Genomic DNA, 18144 nt, shown 5'->3' with positions numbered 1-18144 from the left:
CCAACCAGCCTACCTGTTGGTGATGGCATTATTCTTCTCCTTCAGGGCCAGCTCTCGCTGCTGCAGCTCAACAATGAATCTGGAAAGGTCTTCCGGGGTCCTGAGGGATAAAGAGACATGCTCAGTTTCAGCTATGCCAGAAGTGAACCTAGGCCTGCACACAACAGAGAGGGCCAGGACCCACACCAGCCACTTATGACTCAGACCAGGATAAGTCCATTCGGTGAGCACTTGCCATGGCCTGAGTCCAAGGGCAGCCTGCCTCCAGACATACCACATGGGCTATCTGCTTTTAGTAGCCTTCACTCTATCCCACTGGCAAAAATAGGGACGATACACCTCATACAGTGTCATTGTGCCAATGAAAGGACATATGCAAAACACCACCCAATGCCCCAAACCAAGACTACACTTGGCAGGACTTGGCTCCTCTCCTCATTTCCCTACAACAGTGTGTGCAGCAACAAAGGGCAGAGCAGAAACGCAATTCCCTATGCACATGCCACTTCCTAACACTGAAAACTATTCGGCCAGTGCTCCACGGCCCTGCTCTTCACTGGTTCCACCTTTAGGTGAGGAAGCTGAGACTGACAGGCAGTGCACAGCTGTGAAAAGTCCTGTCTATCCATGGATGCAGTGAGACCCAACACAGCCACGTCTTGTGACCAGCACTGCAGCAGGGCATGAGCCCAGGATCTCTTGAGACTTCACAGCAGACATTCCCAGACACATGCATGGGTGCAGGGCCTGAGGACACACTGGCTTTCCTCACTACCCTCAGCATGGGAGTATAAGAGCACAGAGAAGGCAGGTGTGGGGCTATATGTGTCAGAAACCCACAACCTAGGCCCTGTCTCCAAATGATTCCCTGAGCAGGTGACATGGCACCCTGCACTGGCCCCAAAGGCCGTGCCTCCAGCTGCTCCCTCCCTGCAAGCAGGCTGACACACTGAGCTGCCAGGAAAGTATTGCTGGGCCCCACACACCCCACATGCTCTCACATCTTATCAGATCCCTGTCAGTGCGCAACATACTGTTCAAGAAGGAACACCAACTCTGTCTCAGAGGCCACCCATGTCAGAGCTGGGCTTAGTGGTGACAATGAAGGAATCTTTATGTATGTCATGCACGCTTCTTACAATGGAAATTCATATATTACATGCATAAAGCAAAAACAAAAAAATTAAGGAAAGTGTATCAACATACAGCAAGCTAGCAGAGTGAGTAAAGCTGCCCATGGCACCCCACTAAAAGCAGGGAGCTTGATGAAAGGAGGCACCCGCCACACATGCTTAGCCGGGCACACACCTGGGCAAAGGGCACATGTGAAAGGAGGAGCCCTGGAGTCCAGGAGCAGGGAGAGGTGCGGAGCTCAGGCTCTGGCTGCCTATCCTGAGCTGCGCATGGGAAGGAGAGCCCTCGTGAGCCAAGGAATCAGAGCAGATTAACACACAGCCACAGCCTTCCCCACATCTCCATCCAGAGACCAGAGGCCCATATCCCCCAAATGGCAGGAAGAGTGTTTGTTTTCCAGAAGCCTCCTGACCTGTGTGTGGGTAAAGCTACTCAGAGATGCTTACCCAGGGCACTCCGGGGATTAACTAAGTGCTTGTAACTAGAAGGAGTCATGCCAAGTGCCATCACGGCCTAAAAATAACACTGACAGTCCATTCTGAAACTCGTATTTTACTACTACAAAGTAAGAGGCATTCGGGGCCTCGGGAGCTTCCAACACAGAGATGACAGGAATATGACAGTTCCAACTGCAGCCCAAGCTGTGACAGCTGCTGCGGAAAACTCTGGCTTCAGCTGCGAAGCCTTTCACTTTCTAACTGGGGGCTTTCTGGGAAAAAGTCTTTCTGTTCCATCTGCAGCTGAATTTTGACTCAAACTCAGCTGTGTGCAGAATAGCAGCAGGTTGTGGGGATCAAACCCACCGATTTATTTCTGAGGCAAAGGCAGTTCCAGCCCAGCCGCAGCTATTTTGAGGTTCTAATAGCAGATGCCATGGCTCTTGTCAGCCCTAAGTGCCCATTTCAGCAAGTCTGAAAGACACCAGATCTAGGGGACACCAGCATCTAAAATGAATGAGACAGCAACAGCCGTAAGACCAGTTAACAAAGAGAAGCCTGGTGCTCTCTTCCAGGGTGCTAATTTCCCCAGAGAACAGGACCTCCAGGGCCTCCAATCCAGTCTAAAATTTCTGGGGGCTGAGATCCAGCCAGAGTCGGACTGGAAGGGGGGCACAACCCAACAAGATGGGGTTTTTGACTTTCCCAAAAGTACACTGTGACAGGAAGAGAAAACATTAGACAGTAAGAAGGGTGACAAGCACTCACCTGGTGTCAATACAAGTGTGTGCTGGGAGGGTGATACAGACTATGTGCAGTGCCTAGGACAGGGAAGAGGTGGCTAATGCCTTCCTGGAGAGAAGGGACTAAATCCACATTGCACATAAACCTCCCCTTTCAGGCCCTGGCAAGGCTGCCTGGGCTGGCCAAGCCTGCTGTCTCCAGCCCTGAGGCTACCAAGAGGGATGTCAGATTTTCCAGTCCTGAGGCCACTGGTCACCTAGGCTTTGGGGGAGTTGTGAGGGGTATAAATCTGTCTCACCATCAGGGCTCCAGCCCCTCTGTGACTTCCTGGCCACACAGTAGACAATGCATGTATTAGCTTTTTGTTGCTGTGACCAAAGTCCCCAACATGTACAACTTAAAGAAAGAGAGGTTTATTTTGGCTCATGGTTTCAATCCATGGTCAGCTGGCTACAAGGCAAGAACATCATTGCAGAAGGGTTTGAGGGAGGAAAGCTGCTCACCTCATGACTGCCAGGAAGCAGAGTAAAGGGGAAAGAGCTGGAGAAGCAGCAGCAAGGAACCAGATACAGTCCCCAATGTAACAGCCTCATGGTGTGCTTTACTCATCTCCTAGGCATCTCTCAAGCCACTCAAGTGGACCATGAAAATGCAGCCCATGCATCTTCCAAAGCTGCCCATTTCCCTAGTGCATACAGAAGAGCCACTCTTTTCCCAAGGAGCAGCAGCAGACTGGTGCTGCCTCTAGCACAGGGCCTGCCACATCTCTCTCAGGTCACACAGGTCAGCAGCCCTACAGTGAAACACCAACAGGCCCCCATCATAGGGCACCCTGCTCATGATCAATGGCCATCACCCAGACAGCCTGATGAGGACAGGACAAGAAGACAGATGCTTTTCAGATTCGCTGCCTTGAAAAGCTCTCAGCTGCAGCCACACTCTGACACAGGGCCATTGCACATCTCTTCCAGAATGCTCTTCCCCCAGCAGCTACAATGGCTCACTTCCTCACCCATCTTTAGGTTCTATGCTTTCAGATGGACCTGCCCTGACCTTCTGTTTAAAAAAGTAACCCTCCCACCAGCCAGACCTCACTCTCCATGCCACTCCTCCTGCACCTCTCCCCTTCACAGCACAAATCTCACTCTTACAGGCCACGTACCACCATCTTTCTCCATAACTACAATGAAAGCTCCATAAAGGCAGCATATATTTTATATTTTGTTCTGTTTTTTTTTTCCCTCTGGCACAATCAAAGGCAAAAAAATCTGAGTCAAAGGAAGGAATAACCACACTACCTTTCTAGAACACTATAAGCCAGCTGGGTCTAAACTCAGACCACTGAGTCACAAATTCCAAGTTCCTGATGACATAAATTATGGTCCACTTATACAATGGAACCAGGGTAAAATCAAGAGAAAGGAACACAGAATCTTTTTATATGTTAATATGAGAGCTCCAAAAATGCATGCTAAATAAAAATACAAGAAACAGAATGTGAGTATACTGTGCCTCCATTTGTATAAAAGAAAAACTGTGCACCTATATTGACTTATTCATGCTTTAAAGGTGTCTGAAGGATAAGGAAGAAAGTAATAGTGGCTTCCTGGGGGGGCAGGACAAGAACGGCCTGGGGGACTTAACTCTCTGGATACCTTTAAAATCATTAATTATTCTGTGCCAAGGAAATACAGTAGCTCTTTAATAAACAATTTCTCAAAGTTCAGCACTGTAACCTTATAGTGCAGAATCAGGTACTACAGAAAAATTTCATAAAAAGAAAAATTATTCCCATGACCAATTAATGCACAAAAATCTAACTATAACCATTTATAACAAAAAAGTAAAATCATTCGTAAATGATGTTCAGCTACGTATAACACAAATAATCTGCCTTGTAAATGGGGCTATACACATTGGTGAAAGGCTTCCTGTCTGAAATAAACATGACTGCCAAATGATGATGCCAAAAACTGGTTAAGAGCGGACTCATGATACACGTCTTAAACATTTCAACACAGAACATAAAAATACACAATTATCCCTCAAGCTGCAAACTTCTTTAAACATAGGCTCACTAACTGGACCTAAATTTAAAGGAGTTTCATTTTATACTTTCTTGCATAAATCATATCCACAACATATAATTTGTGATTTTTAACTTTGTTTCTTTTAAGTGGACACTGCTAACCATGCTAAATTTTACAACCTTTCTTGTCAATCTCTGACGGTCATTTTGCCTCATTCAACATCAATTTCTCCAGAATTTTCCTTGGAGTCTTCCTAAAGCATTTAAGTTTTTGTCACAGAAACACCACTTCTGTTACACATTTACTTTGCATCCAATTCTCTAACATTTAATTAAATTACATGACTGCAGCAGCACATGTGACTGGCGCTATAGGTCAAAGATGGACCAGCACCCCGGGGAGCAAGCCAGGGGAAGAAGCCTACCTGGCACCACCCAACACAGGGAGCTTGCTCTGGGGGGGGGGCGGGAGATGGAGGGCACTAGGGAAGAGTGCACATCTTCACAGGCACTGTTCTTGTTCTTAACCTGAGGATGGGTATCTAGATATATACTTTAAAGACATGCTTTTCAGGCCAGGGATTTAGCTCAGTAGTTCCGCCACCTGCCTCACAAGCACAGGACCCAAGTTCAATCCCTGGTACCAAAAAAAAAAAAGAAAGAAAGAAAGAATAATCTACTAGCATGAGATTAGCAGTGTTGCAGGATTTCTAAGAACTTTCAGAACAAGACTGGTGTACTAATCATCTAGTGGGTCAGCTGGAGGCACAGCCCTCCAGTGCTGCCATCCTACTTCCCACAGAATGCAGCCCAAACACCTCACGAGTTCAGAGGGCAGGGATGCAGGCACAGGTCACGGTCTCATTGCCAAAAGGCAGGAACTGCAAACTGTCAGGAGCATAAAAGCAGGCCAGAGTCAGCATCTTAGGTTTGGAAGTGGGGCAGATCAGTGCTCAAATTCTAATTCCACTCACTATTAACTCCTCGACCTCTAACAAATCAGGTAACCTGTCCAAACCCCAAATGCCACCTTGGGAAAACAGAAGTCATGAGAAGGCTGAAAACAAAGAGTCAGGGGCCAGGGATTTAGCTCAATGATGCTGCCACCTGCTTCACAAGCTCAAGGTCCTGAGTTCAATCCCTGGTACCAAAAACAAAACAAAACAAAAAAACAATGTCAACAACAGAAGATCACTGTGGTCTGTAACATTACTATCAATCACTGGCAGTACTCCAGGAGGTACCACTCAGATAACACTCATACCAAGTACAACTACCAGTCTCCAGCATGAACTCAGTGGAACAAGATCTATGGAAAATAATTATTTGGCCTGTCAAATGAACTGCTACATAAGCACCATGTATATTCAGAAATAAGCATTAATCTGTACCCAGCATTGACCCAGAAAAGACACAGGTGACACTGAACATCTCCAGGCACTATCGCAAAGCATGCTGAATGATGGAAAGGAAGTAAAGATGCAGGAGGAGCAGGCTCAGCAGGACTCTGCTCTGTGGTCAGCCAAGCTCAAGTTCAGCCTCCTGGACTGTGAAACAGGGATGGTGCCACCCAACCTGACAACCAATAATTACAGGCTCCGAGCTATCACTGAAACTTTGTGATGATTCTCGCTGCTGCTGGAGGTCCCAGGACAGTGCTCAACTCCACATCCCACCCAAATCCTTTGCCAACCATGTGGACACTGAGAAGGGGTAGGCCTACCAATTCCTGGGTCAAACAAAATGACAAGGGCAATTCAGCTGGATAACAGAGCCAGAGACTAAAATTACAATGAGAGGCAGGAAGGGCACATGGGTTATAGCAAAGATGTAAATCTCTTACTCAAACCAGAAAAACAACACACACTTGGAAGGCAGGTAGACAGGACACCTGATTCCACAGCAGCCACACACAGACTCATGGAATTGGGTTTCTGAGGTGGTCTCCACTCACTCTACACATCTAGCCAAGTACTACCCAGAGCCAGTCCAGCCCCAGACAGGTCCTATGGAAGCCATGCAGACACATGTTGCCCTCCAGCCCTGGGCTTTACTACTCTTGGGGCAGACAGTCACTGCGACAGACCTAACAACACCTGCAGTATATCCCCAAGATGAGCACAGTCACAAGCACAGCAGGGGAAGGGGACAGAGCAATGGGAGTGAGGCAGTCATTTTCGACAGGTTGGGCAGGAAGGGTCTCTGAGGTGGCAACATCTGAACACAGACCAAGAGAAATGAAGTGAATTCAGAGGGAAGAAATTACAGAAAGTTCCACAATAAGTAAAACAAAGCTGAAGCTGCTAGGGTGACTAGGATAATTCTATACAAGGAAACATGCAAAGGGATAAAAAAACACCTTGACAGCACCAGGGATTTAGTTCAGTGGTGCCACACCTGCCTTACAAGCACAAGGTCCTGAGTTCCATCCCCAGTATGAAGGGGGGGGACACCTTGATGGGGGCCTGCTCACACCTGCCAGGACTCATAGTGTGCAAATGCACACATACAGGGGCCCAGTTCAGGAACACCTGAGCCATCACACAGCTCACAGTAACATGCTGGTCAAAAAACTACCTCCCCGGGTGGCTCAGGGAAGATGCTGCCTAGAAGAGAAAAGCCAGGCCAGAGCCCTGGCCACCGCTGCGCCCATCTGGATTTCAGGCTGCTACTCACCTCTGCAGTGGAAAAGCAAATCTGCCTCACAATGAGCCAACAACAAGCAGCCCTGGCACAAAATGACAAAAACGTGGACTATGTCTCAGCAGGACAGAACAGGGCAGAAGAACAGGAGCCCCGGTAGATGGAAACTCCCCTCCCTAAGAAGCAAAATAACAGACTTCTCAACCAGTCTGCAGGGGCAAAGGGCAAGAACACAGCATGCCTCTGGGATCTAGAGGGGCAAGCAGAGACAGGGCTGCGTGGTCCACTACCTTGACACATCCATTGTTTGGCGGTTCTTCTGCTGGGACCAGCCGCCTACCTCCAGCCTATTAAAGTCCCAATCTCACTCAGCTGTCCACATGTCAGCAACGCGGCTTAAGTGCTTCAGGGAAACAAGTTACATGGGTCCCTAGGCACATGTAAATAAAATGAAGAAATTTCAAATGTACAGTTGTTGCCCTGGAATTCTTTCTCCCAGCTCAGGCAGGATTAAAAGGACTTCAAAGCAGCCCGGGTTCCAATTAAGCCAGTGTGACCACCCCAGGGATGCTGGAATATTCCTCTGATTAACAAGAAGCGCTCTTTGAACTGTTAGTGCAAAAAAAAAAAAATGCTCTCAGAACCTCTCAAACAAATGCTGTAATTTCTCTCCCGCTTCTCTCACTCTTTGGAAAACTTGATCCTCTGAATGCTTTAAACATTCAAAAAGCAGCTGGATAATGGCTCCAAACACAACGTTGGTGATCTGTGCTAGAGAAGGCATGCAGGGCCTGGGAGTTACTGACCACACATGGCAGGAAGGCTTCCAGAAGAGGCATAGCCAGCCCAAGGCCACACCACATGTGTCACCTCACACAGGAGTGCAACCAGAGCAGCCAAGCTGAGAGGGGATGGGCAAAACTCTGGCTTCTCACCTGCACCCGCAGCCCAGGTAACTCCAGTGATGGAGATCCAAGAAAAGCCACCTGCAGGTCAGCACAACCAGGCCCCAGAGAACAGTGCCCACACCTACCTAGACAGTGATCTCTTTAAAAGGCACCTGCCCAGACACTGGCCTCTCTTCACAGCAGAAGCAAGCATAGCTCACACAGTGGAAATACCCAGGAAGTGCCCACGTGAGTTCAGAATGTCAAATAGCCCACCACAGTCAGTAGTGTCCAAGGCCAACACTGTAGAGGTTGAGACAGATGGCCACCACTGCATATCTCCCAGGGAAACACACGTGCTGCTAGAAGCAGGCCTGGAAGCCAGTCAGGAAAAACTGACTGGCACCATGACTTCAGGGACCCAGGTTATCATTCCTGACTGCTCCATGTTTGACTGGGACTTCTACTGTAAAACTTAGAAAAACCCTCCTATAATAAATTTAGCACTCCCAGACACACCTGTCCTACCTATGAGGATTTCTTCCAGTAGAGAAGCAGCAGATTGTAGGGAAAAGAACAGAGAATTAAAAATCAAGTAAGTCTGGCTTCTAGGGAAACAATCAAAGTCAATGTGTGAACAAAGGACTTAGTGAATACAGAAACTCAGAGAGGAGCCATCATTAGTGAAATACTCTCTTTGAACTCACTCAGCAACAAAGGGGTAGAAAAAGTCTCAGAACTCTGGGAAAGCAACAACCATGAATGCACAGAGACCTGGGCTATGGCCCCAGGCTCATCCCTGGCTAGCTGTGTGGCCCTGGGCTAGTTACTTGACCTTTCTGAATACGGGTTTAGCGAGAGGAACAGACTAGGAGGCCTCATTCTGATTTGTAATTCTCTTTCCAAACACAAAAACTGCCTAAGAATTTGTTCCCTCTGGTTATGTGAATGATGTGCAAGAATAAAAATTGAGTGAAAATGTGAAGCAAGGCTCCAGGAAAAAGGTGTAGCCCGGGCAAAGTCCCTGAGGTAGAGCCCTATGAGGGACCCTAGGAAGGTGGAGAGAGACCACCAGGCTGCGGTGGGAAGAGGCAGACTGTACAGGGCAGCACTGGAGCCATGGGGAGGGCACTGGGTTTTATTCTAGTGTGACAAAAAGCTTTGTTTGCTTATGTATGTTTACATGCATGTATGTATTCATTAGCCTTTACACTGAGCTACAGCCCCAGCCCTTTCTTACCTCACTTTATTCTGACACAGGGGCTAAATTGCTCAGGCTGAGCTTGAACTTGTGATCCTCCTGCCTTAGCCCCCCAAGGTGCTACATTTACAGGTGTGTGCAATTGGATCTAGTTCATACAGTGAGCTTCAAGGTAGACAGCACAGGCATGGGGCTGCTTGGATCTATGGGTAAACTCTAAACTGTGTTCCCAAGGTGACACACAACCAGGTTCATCCTATGCTATTTATCATAGGAAGAGCAGACACACCCTAAATACCCTGTAGAGGGGAAAGAGGCCAGGTGAGGCAGGCAGAGTCCAGTCAGATTTGGGGACAGAAGTAGCCTTTACCTTGAGACTGACTGGGTCCAGCAGCCTCATGCTCACCACTTTATCCCAGAAGTGTGGGCTGGAAGATGCAAAACAGGTAAGAGTGACAAGGTGGCCACTGCTCAGACACGGCACACTAGTGTGTAACAGCATCAGAGATGGCTAGAAGCAGCGTAGCCTGGGAAGTCTGAGGGACAGAATCAACAGGACCCAGAAAGGTGCACGGTGAGGGTCAGGTACAAGAAGCAGATAGATTCATGAGGTTCAAAACCTTGCCTGAGGTTACCTGGCTGACAGGCAGTCGCCTACTCCGAAGCCACCAAACCAAAGCGCAAACCCACACACAATGCACATTCACAGGCCACACCTTCTCCCCACAGCACACCCTGGTTTCTAGAAGGAGACACCTGCACCCTCCCTTTGCCACATGTGGAGGCAGGAAGGCACCAAGGCTGAGTGAGCAGTCACTGGATTCAGTGGACCCAGGCTCCGCACAGTCTCAATGAGGTAGCAGCCCTGCCCCATCAAACTGTGGGGCACCAGCCCATGAGACTATGCAGCATAAGAGAAGTGGCAAACAGGCTGACCCAAACCTAGGCTACTGGGAAGCCACTCCCTGCATCAGTGATGAAAGTAGCTATGGTGATATGGACTTACACAGCCAGGCTCCTCAGAGCCAAGCAGGGTCCCAGTATAAAAGGTAAACGAAAGTAGGAGGGGCCTCTTCAGGTCATGGTAAGCCACTCTCCTCCCCTTGTGCAGACACCTGCAAGGTACAGGGCCCACAGAACCCAGGGTCTGACACTCAACCACTCAATCCTCACTGGTGTTGGGGGTCATGGCTCTGCACCCAGATAACAGCAGAAACATCACAAAGAAATGAGTGAGAAAAAGAAAAATTACAAACAAAAAAATTTGTAAAGGATGGAGAAGGGCAAGACCACCAAGTTCCCACAGCCCCTGATAACCTCAGCCTGTGCCCATCAGTTAAATGATAATGCCACCTTGCTTCTGCTAAGATGAACCGTTCTCCTTCAAGCAGTCCTCAAGCTATCCTTTCCTCCCACTTGGGGCACCACTGCTACCAAAGTGACAGCAAGTGGAGAGCTGGCCTACAAAGTGTCTGCATAGATAACAAAACCTACTGCACTCCCTGCACATCTCCTGCACCAGCTGCCTCACCCAGCAACAAATACAGAAGCACTGTCAGGCTGCTGGGTTCCAGCCCACGAGACCACACAGAGCGAAGCCTGCTGGAGCCTCTGCCTCACACACTGCACTGCAGCCTTTCTGAGGCATCATCTACAACTTCCCAGGTCAAGGCGCTAGTACCCCTGTGCACTATTAGTTCTCATCCCGTGACAGTTCAACCCCACTCAACCAAGGCCACCTGATAGCTGTAGTCATTATACCCATTCCTGCGCTTTTTGTCTTCCCCAAAGCTGATGAGATACCATTCGTGTGCTTCTCCATGGAGTCACCACCAATCCCACCCTGTGCTCCTTGAATCGCCAAACTTCCTCCACAGGTGCTCAAAACTGATGGACAAACCGACACAGCTGGTCAGGTGTTGCTGAATCAGAGTCCTACGAGTGCTTGCTGAAAGCCCAGGTGACAAAACAGCAGTAGTCATAGCTTTGGTTATTACCTGCTGATGGGCCACCACATTATTCTTCATCAGAATCTAGCATTTTTTGGTTGTTTTCAAATACAGGGGCAGCCAGGGATTTAGCTCAGTGGTTCCACTGCATGCCTCACAAGTGCAAGGTCCCGAGTTTGATCCCCAGTACCAAAAAAAAAAAAAAGAAAGAAAAGAAATCCTCAAATACAGGGGCACCTCACACTTATCTGTGATGTTCTGTGGAAATAGAAGTGGCTGATACTCTCTTCGACCTGACAGCCGTCAGTGTGTTATTGAACTATTTTGTCTCGGTGTTAGGTGTTGTACCTCACGACCATTTTCTCTATAGAAATTACATTCATCCACTTTGATGAATCAGATGTGACTACTCTGAAGCAGGCTTAATCATTATCCTAAGTGATATTATGTCTAATTTTTAATTGCCTTTTTATCTTTGTTTTGGATGCCACAGAAACAACCCAATTTCCTTGTCACTTGCATTATTCTTGTTGTGAAGCCACATGAAACATTTTACATTTGAAAATTACTAGGAATAAACTCCCCATTGCCAGCAAATCTGTGTCATCCCTCGATATGCTTTAGTGAGACACAGCTGGCTTGGAGACTCGGTGCAAAGGGCCAGCTAGGGTGCACGTTACACAGAAAGGGCATACAGAACAGAAAGAGTTATGGTTCATATCTAGATGCTCCTCCAAAGCCTTATGAGCTCATGGGTGGCGCTTCGGCGGGGGAGGGTGACTAGATCTTGGAGGCGTGATACTCATCACCAGATTAGCCCACTGATGAGTTTATAGCTAAACGAGAAGCCTGGCTGGAAGAGGTGGGTCACTGGAGTGTAGCCAGGAAGGGTCTGTCTCCCTCCGTCCCTCTTTTTCCACTGCCAGGCCACCCTGCCTTGGAGTCAACTATGGACTGAAATCTCTGCAAACTCTGAGCCAAAATAAACCTTTCCTCCTCTGAGTTGTGGGTGTTGGGCATTGTGTCTCAGCAATGAGAAAGTAATGAAGACAGGCACGGGGAGGCTCAGGGCAAGGACACTGCAGACCTCTAACTAGTGACACTGGATACAGGCTTCAGTGGTGACATCAGCTAGACCATTTCCAGACATACAGCAGATTCAGTGAGTCAGGATGTCCAAATTCTTTTTAGCCAAGGGGCACATGGTTTCACGAGACTATTAACCCAAGATGTAACAGGGTAAGAACTAATTACACAGAAGTGAAAGAACTAAAGAGGGAAATGTTATTGAGGTCATTTGCGGGTGCTGGCTTTATGTTCTATTTTCTGGATACATAAGGAAGCAATTAAGCTTTCTTCCCAAGCTTTTTAAGTAACAACAACTTAGTGAACTCAGCTTTGAGAAAAATGGAATGAGACATTTTTCAACAGTATCTGACCCTCACTAACATCCTAGAATTCAGAAGCCCTTCTGAGTCCCCCTGCTTTTAATGGCAGTATAGCTATCTGCACAGGCTGGACAAGAAGCCCTCATCCCTTTCAACAATATATAATTGGACAAAGTGTGCAAGCACTGCCTCGCCTCAAGTGTCATTTGAGAACAGTACTTGTTCAGTAAAGCATAACAAACCACTTTTAAGGGTCAAAGATAGCTATCTTTATGCAGGCGATATCAACACCACCTTCCCAGGAAAAACAGCCTGGTACTGGGCTTCCAGAGATTAGCCTGACAAGATAGCAGTAAGCCACTTCCTGGAAAGCCAGAAACATTTGGATATTTCGGGAACACCAAAAGAATTACCAGAAGAGGGTAATTCACCCAAGTTTGCAGCTATGACAGACAACTATGGTCAGGACTTTACTGAGCTTGAATGCCAGCCCTTGAAAATATAAAAGATGGCAGTTTTCAGAAGTCCAATCTGATATTCTTCATGAACATTTCTACAGATCAGCTTGATCACAACTACCCTAGGATGTTACAAGGCCCAAAAAGGACCTTATGGACTGAGAATGTTATCCAGTGGTAGAGCACTTGCCTAGTATTCATGAGGTCCTCGGTGAAATCCTCAGCAACACAAAAGAGCAACAGAGAGACAGGGAAAGAGGGAGGAAGGGTGAACCTATCTGGTATAGCAATGCTCTTAATGCACCCCTGTAAATAATGGGGCCAGTCTTATTTTGTGATCAAAAATCTTTCCATGAGATTGTTGTAACCGCAAAGAGAATGACAAAACAAAAAAATTACATGGAGGGAACATATGATTTTGTGTCTTCTCTAGCTTATACATTAAAGTTATTTTTAACTTTCTTCTCCTTTAAGCCATTTTACAACTTGGCAATTTGAAAAAAAAAAAAACTGACAGTAGTGTAAATGACTGGTAAATGGCATCGAAACACGAGTTCTAGCTTTCAGAATGCAGCTGCTGTAGTTCTGCAGACATGGGCTCTTTCCACAGTTTGGCATCTACTTATAAATTAATTTCAGTGTTCCCTATTTGATTATAAATATGTGGTACTTGCAATTCTCCTTTTCTTGATTTAGTAAGTTCAATAAAATACTTGATACCTATAAATGAATAAACAACCTATTACACCACTATATTGTAAAATAAAAAAGATGGGCTGGGGATTTAGCTCCTACCTGGCAAGCACAAGGGCCTGAGTTCAGTTTCTGGTACTAGAAAGATAAAAGTAAGTTAATTAATAAAAAGAGGGCCGGGATTTAGCTCAGTGGTTCCGCTGCCTGCCTTGCAAGAGCAAGGTCCCAAGTTCGATCCACAGTACCAAAAAATAGAAGCCAGGCATGGTGGCACACATTTATTCTAGCACTTGGGAGGGTGAAGCAGGAGAGAGGACTGCTGTGAGTTCAAGGCCAGCTTAGGCTACATAATGAGTTCAAGACCAACCCGAATTACATAGCAAGACCCTGTCTGCAAAAACAAAAAACTTTTTTTGCTGATGAAAATACAATGGAGAGATATATGTTTTTTAATTGGAAAGGCCAAGATTAAAAGGCTAATTCTCTCCAAACTCATCTATACATTCAATCAAAGCCAGCAAAAATCACAGTATTTTGTGGATATTGATGATCTATTTCCAAAATGTGCACAGAAAAGCAAAACAATCTTTAACTGAATCACCTTAAGAAAACAAATTTAGGAGACCTGCACTTCTAGATTGCAAAACTTGGTGTGTGGGACTGGCATGAAGACAGAGGTGTATCAAATGGAAAAAGACAGATTCTAAGCCGAGCATGGTAGCACCCCGGTATTGCCAGCACTCTGGGAGGCTGAGGCAGGACCACAAGTTTGAGCTGAGCCTGGGCAATTTACCAAAACCTTGTCTCCAAATAAATTTTAAAAGGCTGGGGATGTAACTCGATGCAAAAGCCCTGGCTTCAATTCTCAGTACCTCAAACAACAAAACAACAACAAAAAAATCATTTAAGAAATTAAAATATCTCTATGCACAGTAACTGTTACACTGACTTAGGGATGAAAAATATTGATCCTTAAATATCAATCTTGAATCCAGCAACTTTGCTGAGATTACTACCTAGTTTTGTGTATAAATGTCTTGCGTATCTTCAGATTTTGGAATGTATAAAATTATGTCATTTGTCCTTCTCCCTTTACAGTCCAGACATCTTCCAATGCTTTCATTTACACAAAGGCCTTGGACAGCAATTCCATTACCTGTGAAACTGACTTGCCAAGAGGGTCTCTCCTGTCTTCTCTTTCTTCACTGTTTTCTTTCTGTTCCTCATACTGAATAATCTCGAGTGACCTACCTTCAAGTCTGCTGATTCCTTCCTCTGCTGTTCAAAGCTGCTGCTGAGCTTATCTAGTGAATTTCCATTTCAGTGGAAATAGAATTTCTGTTTGGTTCCTTTTTATAATTTCTTTTTATTCACATTATGTTTCTACTGACTGCTTTCCCCTCCTGTGTGAGTTCTACTTTCCTGGTCTCTGCAATGCCTTGTGGTTCTAGTGGCAATTCTGGAAATCAAATTCTCTACCCTCCCCAGGGTATGAGTTGGCCCACACTAGTTGTACTTGTTTTCTCCTTCCTGACTTTTCTGGACTATCTCTGTAATGTCTGTATCTTTGTCAGGTGTCACCACTGACATTTCCCTCAGTTAAGCTGTAAGAACCAAAGTTAAAACCACGGTGAGATATCACTTTACACCACTAATGTGACTATCATCAACAGCAGAGAGCAGGCATTAATGGAAATGTGGAGAATGTGGAACCCTCACACATGGCTGGTGGGAAGGTAAAGTGGTACAGTCAATGTGGAAAACAATTTGGTGATGTCTTACGATGTTAAATACAGAGTTAAAATCACATCATCCAGTAATTCTACTTCTAGGGATATGTTCTTCAGAAATGAAAACATGTTCACACAAAAATGTACACACGAGTGTTCACAGCAGCACCAAACAGAATAGCCAAAAAATGGAAACAATCAAACATCTATCAACCTATGAATATAGAAACCAAACATGGAGTATCACTTAGCTATAAAAAGGAAGAAAGAAGAACAAAGAACTGATTGCCAGGCATGGTGGTGCACGCCTGTAATCCCAGTACTCGGGAGTCAGGCAGGAGGATCGTTGTGAGTTCAAGACTAGCCTGGGCTACATAGTGAGTTCCAGGTCAGTCTCAACTACATAGTGAGACCCTGTCTCAAAAAAACAAACAAAAAAAAAGAGGAACTGATCCACCCTACAATGGGATGAACCCTGAAAATATCATTCTGGGTGAAAGCAGTCACAAAAGCCATCTCCTATACAATTCCACCGGTAAGCACTGTCCAGGGCAGGGAAGTGCACAGAGACAGAAAACAGACTGCTGGTTGCCAGGGGCTGAGGGGAAAGATCTTATTTTGGGGAGCACAAAAGTATTCTGGAATCAGACAGCCACTACAGTTGTACAACGCTATGAATACACTAAATACCACTAAATTATACACTGTCAAGCTGTCCATTTTATTACATACAAACTATATTTCAGTAATTTAAAAACTAAGAAAATGAAAAGGCAAGCTAGTGGGTGTCAAAGACATATACTTCATAAAAGAATTTGTATCCAGAATAAAGAACTCATAAAAATCAATAACAAAGAGAAAACAACCCAATGGAACTTGGAAACTACTTAAACCAAACATTCCCCAAAGAACATACACACCAAGCTAGGACACACAAAAAAAGGAGCTCATCGGCACAGTCACTATGGAATTAGTCACTAGGAAGATGGGAATTAAAGCCCAAGGAGACAGCATTTCACACCCAAAGCAATAATTAAATAATATTTTTAAATAAACAGCAACTCCAAATACTGAAGATGCAGTACAAAGAGAATTTCATACACTGGAAGCATAAAACCATGCGGTCACAAGGAAAAACCACACTGGTGGTTCCTATAGACTTAAACACATACATTAAATGGCCTGGCAACTTAACTCCTAGGTGCTGACTCAGGAGAAAGGAAGACACAGTACACACAAGCTGTGGAGGTCTATTAACAGGCAGCTTTGTAACAGGCAGCAGGTAGAAACAACACAAATGTTCACCAAGAGAAGCTGGATACACAGACAAGCACTTTCAGACACTGGATTACCTCTCAAAAATAAAACAAATGAACCACTGATGGACCCCAAAACATAGTTGAAACTCAGTTGTCTTATGCTCAGAAAACACAGGGCTGGGAGGTGGGTGATGCAACAAACAATGGGCACAGATTCCAAGGGCATCCAAAGAGTCCCACGCCAGGGTTATGCAGGAGCATGGCTGGCCTCAGCAGCCTCCTGAGCCTAGTCTCAGCCCCAGGCAAAAGAAACCAGCAATTAAAGGATACACTCAGTACCCTTCCATTTATTTACAACTCTAGAAGAGACAAAACTAATCCACAGTAACAGAAACAAGAACAGCAACTGTCTCCGGAGGCAGAAACTGACTAGAAGGAACGGAAAGGACACTGAGGGAACAGGGCTTACTGTGACTTGCCTGAGGAGGTGATTATAAGGCAGTAAGTTTTCAGCACTTGCTGAATTATACACTTCAGTGTCCGCACACCACACAGAATTATCATCTCAATTTAAAAATTTAAAAAGGAGCCAGGCACAGTGGTGCTTCTGTAGTTCCAGCACTCAGGAGGCTAAAGTGAGCCCTGGAGTTAAAGGCCAGCCTTGGCAACACTGCGAGATCCTATCTCAAAAACAATAAAGATATAAATATAAGTTAAACAAATTAAAATTTTAAAGGAATTGAGTCTCATTTTTCTTTAAAGATCATATTGATGCTATCTCAAAACAAGAGAACTATCAATATGAAGGCATCTCTGAACTTGCCCACCTGCTTCTAGATTTCTGAAAAAGGGCTCTGAGGGACTGGGGATTCATGCCCCAAACATGATAAGGCAATGATGTGTCCTCCACTTCACCATCATCTAAACATCTCCAGCTTTCTCCCCAAGTTGAGGAGACCCTTGGGCCTGTGTGGGAGCATTCGTAGAACCAGAGACCCCCAGCTGACTGGCAGATCCTAAAGTAAGTAAATACAGAATTACTGCATGATCCCAAATTCCACTTAAAAACAGTTGAAAGTGGAATCCTAAAGAAATAATGTCAGGGCCAGGGATTTAGCTCAGTGGTTCTGCCACCTGCCTCGCAAGTACAAGGTCCCAAGTTCAATCCCCAGGAAGAAGGAGAAGGAGAAGCGGGGGGAAGAAGAAGAAGAAATAATGCCACACAGTGTTCACAGCAGTATAATTCATAATGGCTCACATGTGGACGCAACCTAAGAGTTTGCTGATGGATGAACAGAGAAGACAAATGTGGTTATGCCCACAGGATCAGTTACATGACTTCAAAAAAGAAGGCTAAGTGAAATGAGTCAGGCACAAAATTTTGGGCAATATAGTAGGACGCTACTTCTATGAGGGACCTGGAATAGTCAAACTCATAGAGGAGAATGCACCTGGTGCTGGGGCGTTAGTGTTTAATGAACACAGATTCAGTATGCAAGATAAAGAGTTTATGGGCCAGGGATTTAGCTCAATGGGTTCCAACTCCTGCCTCACGAGCGCCAAGGACCTGAGTTCAATCCCCGGCACAAAAA

The 18144-nt window shown here is 45.8% G+C and overlaps 1 protein-coding gene across 6 annotated transcripts in view; it reads right to left on the bottom strand.

Annotated features, from left to right (window-relative positions):
- Mad1l1 (mitotic arrest deficient 1 like 1) overlaps positions 1-18144 on the bottom strand; it is a 322214-nt gene that overhangs the window by 265933 nt on the left and 38137 nt on the right. For all 6 annotated transcript variants that reach the window (XM_010612080.3, XM_010612079.1, XM_010612081.3 and 3 more), the window contains one exon: positions 14-100. In XM_010612080.3, coding sequence (XP_010610382.1) covers positions 14-100 — 87 coding nt within the window. The remainder of the gene's footprint in view (positions 1-13; positions 101-18144) is intronic.

The sequence above is a fragment of the Fukomys damarensis genome, unplaced genomic scaffold, assembly GCF_012274545.1.
Source record: "Fukomys damarensis isolate Sample0158 unplaced genomic scaffold, DMR_v1.0_HiC HiC_scaffold_17, whole genome shotgun sequence".
NCBI classification, from domain to species: Eukaryota; Metazoa; Chordata; class Mammalia; order Rodentia; family Bathyergidae; genus Fukomys; species Fukomys damarensis.
This window is presented reverse-complemented; position numbering and strand designations above follow the sequence as displayed.